Source organism: Oncorhynchus keta, chromosome 35 (assembly GCF_023373465.1).
Source record: "Oncorhynchus keta strain PuntledgeMale-10-30-2019 chromosome 35, Oket_V2, whole genome shotgun sequence".
Lineage (NCBI taxonomy): Eukaryota > Metazoa > Chordata > Actinopteri > Salmoniformes > Salmonidae > Oncorhynchus > Oncorhynchus keta.
In genome coordinates, this window is record NC_068455.1 from 81,514,980 (window position 1) to 81,521,293 (window position 6,314).

General features: G+C 54.8%; 1 protein-coding gene across 1 annotated transcript in view; it reads left to right on the forward strand.

Moving 5' to 3' along the window:
• The window catches only part of LOC127915551 (FH2 domain-containing protein 1-like), a 61,890-nt gene extending 57,732 nt beyond the window's left edge, over positions 1-4,158 (forward strand). Inside the window, exons 13-14 of the mRNA XM_052495724.1 lie at positions 1,589-2,708; positions 2,933-4,158. Of these exons, the coding sequence (XP_052351684.1) occupies positions 1,589-2,708; positions 2,933-4,158 (2,346 nt within the window). The remainder of the gene's footprint in view (positions 1-1,588; positions 2,709-2,932) is intronic.
• Positions 4,159-6,314: the final 2,156 nt, after the last annotated feature.

Sequence of the window (6,314 nt, forward strand, 5' to 3'; positions counted from 1 at the left end):
CTCTACCACTCCCCCTCTCTCTCTCTACCACTCCCCCTCTCTCTCTACCCCCCTCTCTCTCTACCCCCCCTCTCTCTCTACCGCTCCCCCTCTCTCCGCTCCCCCTCTCTCTCTACCGCTCCCCCTCTCTCTCTACCACTCCCCCTCTCTCTCTACCACTCCCCCTCTCTCTCTACCGCTCCCCTCTCTCTCTACCGCTCCCCCTCTCTCTACCGCTCCCCCCTCTCTCTCTACCGCTCCCCCTCTCTCTCTACCGCTCCCCCCTCTCTCTCTACCACTCCCCCCTCTCTCTCTACCACTCCCCCTCTCTCTCTACCGCTCCCCCTCTCTCTTCACCACTCCCCCTCTCTCTCTACCCCTCCCCTCTCTCTCTACCGCTCCCCTCTCCACTCCCCCTCTCTCTCTACCGCTCCCCCCTCTCTCTCTACCGCTCCCCCTCTCTCTACCGCTCCCCCTCTCTCTCTACCGCTCCCCCCTCTCTCTCTACCACTCCCCCTCTCTCTCTCTCTCTCTACCGCTCCCCCCTCTCTCTCTACCACTCCCCCCTCTCTCTCTACCACTCCCCCTCTCTCTATCTCTCTCTACCACTCCCCCCTCTCTCTCTACCACTCCCCCCTCTCTCTCTACCGCTCCCCCCTCTCTCTCTACCACTCCCCCCTCTCTCTCTACCACTCCCCCTCTCTCTCTCTCTCTCTACCGCTCCCCCCTCTCTCTCTACCGCTCCCCCTCTCTCTCTACCACTCCCCCTCTCTCTCTCTCTCTCTCTCTCACTCCCCCCATCTCTCCCTTTCTCTCTACCGCTCCCCCCTCGCTAACTCTCTCTACCGCTCCCCCTCTCACTCTCTCTCTACTGCTCCCCCTCTCTCTCTACTGCTCCCCCCTCTCACTCTCTCTCTACCACTCCCCCCTCTCTCCCTTTCTCTCTACCGCTCCCCCCTCGCTAACTCTCTCTACCACTCCCCCTCTCTCTCTCTACTGCTCCCCCCTCTCACTCTCTCTCTACCGCTCCCCCCTCTCTCTCTACTGCTCCCCCTCTCACTCACTCTTCACCGCTCCCCCCTCGCTAACTCTCTCTACCACTCCCCCTCTCTCTCTCTCTACTGCTCCCCCTCTCACTCTCTCTACCACTCCCCCTCTCTCTCTACCGCTCCCCCTACTGCTCCCCCTCACTCTCTCTCTCCGCTCTCTCTCTCCACTGCTCCCCTCTCACTCTCTCTCTACCGCTCCCCCTCTCTCTCTCCACTGCTCCCCCCTCTCACTCTCTCTCTACCGCTCCCCCCCTCTCTCTCTCCACTGCTCCCCCTCTCACTCTCTCTCTACCTCACCCCTCTCTCTCTCCACTGCTCCCCCCTCTCACTCTCTCTCTACCGCACCCCCCTCTCTCCCTTTTCTCTCTCAATTTCAATTACATTTCAATTTAAGGAGCTTTATTGCCATGGGGAAGCATATGTTAACATTACCAAAACAAGTGAACTAGAGAATAAACAAAAGTGAAATAAACAATATCAAATGAAGAGTAAACATTACACTCACAGAAAAGTTCCAAAAGAATAAAGACATTTCAAACGTCTCTCCCTCCCTCCTCTAGGACAACCTGGAGCGTGAGCTGAAGGAGGCGTCTCATCGTCGGATACAGGAGCTCGAGGAGAAACGGCAGTCGTTGGCGAGCGGGGAGGAGGTGGGCGGGGTCTTCGGAATGCGCAGCAGCAGCGGCAGCGAGACGGACATAGAGGTGGCCCTATCCCAGGAGGAGGGGCTTATCGAGCTTCTCAAGTCCCGCCCATGCTCGCCGCACAGCCCCCAGATTGCACTGGGGCGTTCCGGAAGCGTCCGCCGTTCTCGCGGCTCTGCGTCCGCCGCGGCTGACCGTCAACTGACTAGCCTGCTAACTCTCGCCATCACCTCTGACCTTCAGGTCGTAGGGGGGTCACCGAATCCCGGGAGGCGACTATGGAGGGGGGCCGAGCAGCGGGATTCCTCCCCCATGAGGTCACCTGAAACTGGGCTGAGGATTCCCAACTACTCCCCTCTGACCAGACTTCAGACCCAGGGACCTGCGGGTCACACTCAACCCCAGAACCAGCACCCTCAGGTGGACTGGTCTGGTCCCCCCTCCTCTATACCCACCTCCTTAGGACCGAGGCATCAACCTCAACCTGGCATCAACTCAAATCACAGCCCTCAGACAGCAACCATTGACCACAAACCTAGCACAGACCTGAACCCGACCTCTGACCCTGACAACAACCACAACCAACCCAGTGGTCTGACTGTCAACCTTGAACGACACACTCTGGTTCCTGAGCTCCGAGCGTTCGACCTCGTCTTGACCCCTCACGGTCACGACCAGGGAGATGTCGTCACCGACACAGACCTGGAGAAGGAGATTCCCAGAGACTCTATCCTCACGGATACACAGGAGAATTCCCAAGGGAGTTCTGAGGGGTGGGAACAGAGGGAGGAAGAGGTGGATGAGAAGGGGAGGATGGTGGCTGCAGGGATAGTGAATGAGGAGCCCGCTGTGGATGACGCAGAGGAGGAGAGGGGAGAACAGGAGGAGGAGAGGGGAGAACAGGAGGAGGAGGAGAGGGGAGAACAGGAGGAGGAGGAGAGGGGAGAACAGGAGGAGGAGGAGAGGGGAGAACAGGAGGAGGAGGAGGGGGGAGCAACAGGAGGAGGAGAGGGGAGAACAGGAGGAGGAGGAGAGGGGGGAGAGCAGGAGGAGGAGGAGAAGAGGGGAGAGCAGGAGGAGGAGGAGAAGAGGGAGAGCAGGAGGAGGAGGAGAAGAGGGGAGAGCAGCAGGAGGAGGAGAAGAGGGGAGAGCAGCAGGAGGAGGAGAAGAGGGGAGAGCAGGAGGAGAAGAGGGGAGAGCAGGAGGAGGAGAAGGGTGTGTCTCGGACAGAGACGTTGACTACAGGTTCTCCGTCCACAGCTATTTCAGACCTCTCCTCACACGCACAGAGCGGTGAAAACCCCACACACGCCGACGAGGCTGAGAGTCCAACACACCAGGTGTCCGCTTCTTCTATGGGGGAGTCTCCAGCCAATAGCAAGTCTTCAGAATCTCAACCCACCAATGAGTACTCAGTGCCTGTTTCCTCCGATGAGTCGTCGGTTCCAGCAGTGTCTACCTCCACCAATGGGCTGCCTGCGTCAGTCACCGCTGGTGCCTCTGATAGGTCGGCCCAGGGTACGAATCCCACGACCAGTCAGGTCTCTAAGCCTTCCAGACCCCCCTCTGCCACCACCACCAGTGGGCGAAAAACTGTCATCCGCACCCTCAACTCCTCAGAGAACCAGGGCATGAGACGTGTGGTCCCTATCTTCAAGGCCAGTCGACGTGGCTCGATCCCGGGTAAACAGGTGGAGAAACCCCCTGGCCACCAGAGCTCTGGTCCACGGACCACCACCACCTCCTCCTCTAACCCAGCCAACCGCTCTCTTAGACGGGCAGAGAGGAGCTCCGCCACACCCCGTCGCAGTAGCCTCCAGGTCGACGACCCCAAGGCCAAGTCTGTGACCACCACGGGTGTCCACGGCAGTGCCCGAGACCAACCCCAACCTTCCGCCCTCCAGAGGAAGCCGTCCTTCCGAAAGCCTCTCCGCCCCGTCGCCCCCAGACCGCCTCCAGAGGAAAAGATGTGCCGTTCCACCCTCCGAGCCCTCGCCGCCGCCGGTGGGGCTGTTCCAACAGCGGGGGGTGGAGGAGGCAACAGCCTCAGTGCCCCCCCGACCCCCTCCCACCGTGGAGGTGTCTCCAACCCCACCCCCCTCCCTGGATTTGCCCGAAACACAGCCGCTTCCTCTTTCAGACGGACCACTCTCCCCCCCCCGGGGAGTACCCTCGCCCCCTCTAAAAACTCCCCCCGTTCCTCCCCTGTCCCCTCTCCCGGACCCTCACCCCTCAGCCGGGCGGGGTCGTTGAGACACCACAGGGTGGCCCCCGCGGGCCCCCCAGGCACAGACAACCCCATCAGGAGAACACAAAGTATCAAGGGACCCCTGCGTGCCCCGATCCCCAACCCCCTGCCCCCACAGACCCTCCCTGACTCGCTGGCGCAGCCTAAAGGGCATGCTGGGAAAAACAGCAGCAGTTTCCCTGACAAGTCCACCCACCTCAGAGACTCCAGCAAAGCACTGAAACCCACCTGGAGATAGAGGCCTAGTTCCAATACCGACAACATACTTCCTTTTCCCCGGCCTCGTTCCAATACCGACAACATACTTCCTTTTCCCCGGCCTAGTTCCAATACCGACAACATACTTCCTTTTCCCCGGCCTCGTTCCAATACCGACAACATACTTCCTTTACCCCGGCCCAGTTCCAATACCGACAACATACTTCCTTTTCTCCCGGCCTCGTTCCAATATGTATCTCTTGTTCCAATACAAACCACATGCCACATTTCTTATGCTAACACCTATCTTATGTTCTCCAGATCTACAGGGTCGAGTCTTTCAAAAAAAAAAAATTGAAATAGAATGAAAGGACTTTTTAATAGATGTAAATTAAGTCTAGATTTGTATTTGTTTTGTGATCGTGATTTATCTATCTCCACATAATGTTGTCATTGTATGAAAGAAACCTTTTCTACATCCCAAATAACCCTCTATTCACTTTATAGTGCACTATTTTAACCAGGGCCCATAGGGCTCTAGGGCACTATGTAGAGAATAGGGGACCATTTGGGACAGATCCGTAAGTTTGATTCTAGCTGTGTTTTCTGTGAAGCCTGTTCCTGTATTAGCCAACTCCTCTGATTTATCAGTTGTAATGTTCTGGGTCTGTGTTCATAAAGCCTCTCCTAGTAGTAGAGCTGATCTAGGATCAGTTTGTGCTTCAGCCAACCTGTTCTGGGCCTGTATTTACAAAGCCTCTCCTAGTAGTAGAGCTGATCTAGGATCAGTTTGTGCTTCAGCCATCCTGTCCAGGGCCTGTATTTATAAAGCCTCTCCTAGTAGTAGAGCTGATCTAGGATCAGTTTGTGCTTCAGCCATCCTGTCCAGGGCCTGTATTTATAAAGCCTCTCCTAGTAGTAGAGCTGATCTAGGATCAGTTTGTGCTTCAGCCATCCTGTCCAGGGCCTGTATTTATAAAGCCTCTCCTAGTAGTAGAGCTGATCTAGGATCAGTTTGTGCTTCAGCCAACCTGTCCGGGGCCTGTATTTATAAAGCCTCTGCTGATCTAGAATCAGTTCCCCCTTTTTGTACATAATCATCTAATTCATTGGCTGCATTAAAACAGTGAGACCGATTCGCATATTTTGCCCAGTCAAAATACCACTATTGCCAAATAGATCAGAATTGGGCTGCCTGTAAAACGCGGCCACCGTGATCTAAAAGACTAATCTGATCCTAGATCAGCTCTCCTACTAGGAGAGGCTTTATGAATACAGGCCCAGAACAGGTTGGCTGAAGCACAAACTGATCCTAGATCAGCTCTCCTACTAGGAGAGGCTTTATGAATACAGGCCCAGAACAGGTTGGCTGAAGCACAAACTGATCCTAGATCAGCTCTCCTACTAGGAGAGGCTTTATGAATACAGGCCCAGAACAGGTTGGCTGAAGCACAAACTGATCCTAGATCAGCTCTCCTACTAGGAGAGGCTTTATGAATACAGGCCCAGAACAGGTTGGCTGAAGCACAAACTGAGATCAGCAAACTTTATGAATACAGGCCCAGAACAGGTTGGCTGATCAGCAGCTCTCCTACTAGGAGAGGCTTTATGAATACAGGCCCTGGACAGGTTGGCTGAAGCACAAACTGATCCTAGATCAGCTCTACTACTGGGAGAGGCTTTATGAATACAGGCCCAGAACAGGTTGGCTGAAGCACAAACTGATCCTAGATCAGCTCTCCTACTAGGAGAGGCTTTATGAATACAGGCCCTGGACAGGTTGGCTGAAACACAAACTGATCCTAGATCAGCTCTACTACTAGGACAGGCTTTATGAATACAGGCCCAAGATAGGTTGGCTGAAGCACAAACTGATCTGGGACCTGGCTATGTATTGTTATTGTATATTTGATTAATGATACAATGAATAAACATGTACATTTCAACCACTTGTTTAGAGATGTTGTCTGTGTGTGAAATGGCCCCCTGGTTAAGGGTAGAGCCCTAGATAGGGACACATTTAAAAAAAAATATATATATATATATAACCTTGGCAAGTCAATGACAGCCTACTGGGGAACAGTGGTTTACCTGCCTTGTTCAGGGGCAGAATTTCATATTTTTACTTTGTGAGCTCAGGGATTTGATCCAGCAACCTTTTGGTTACTGGCTCTAACCACTAGGCTACCTGCTCTA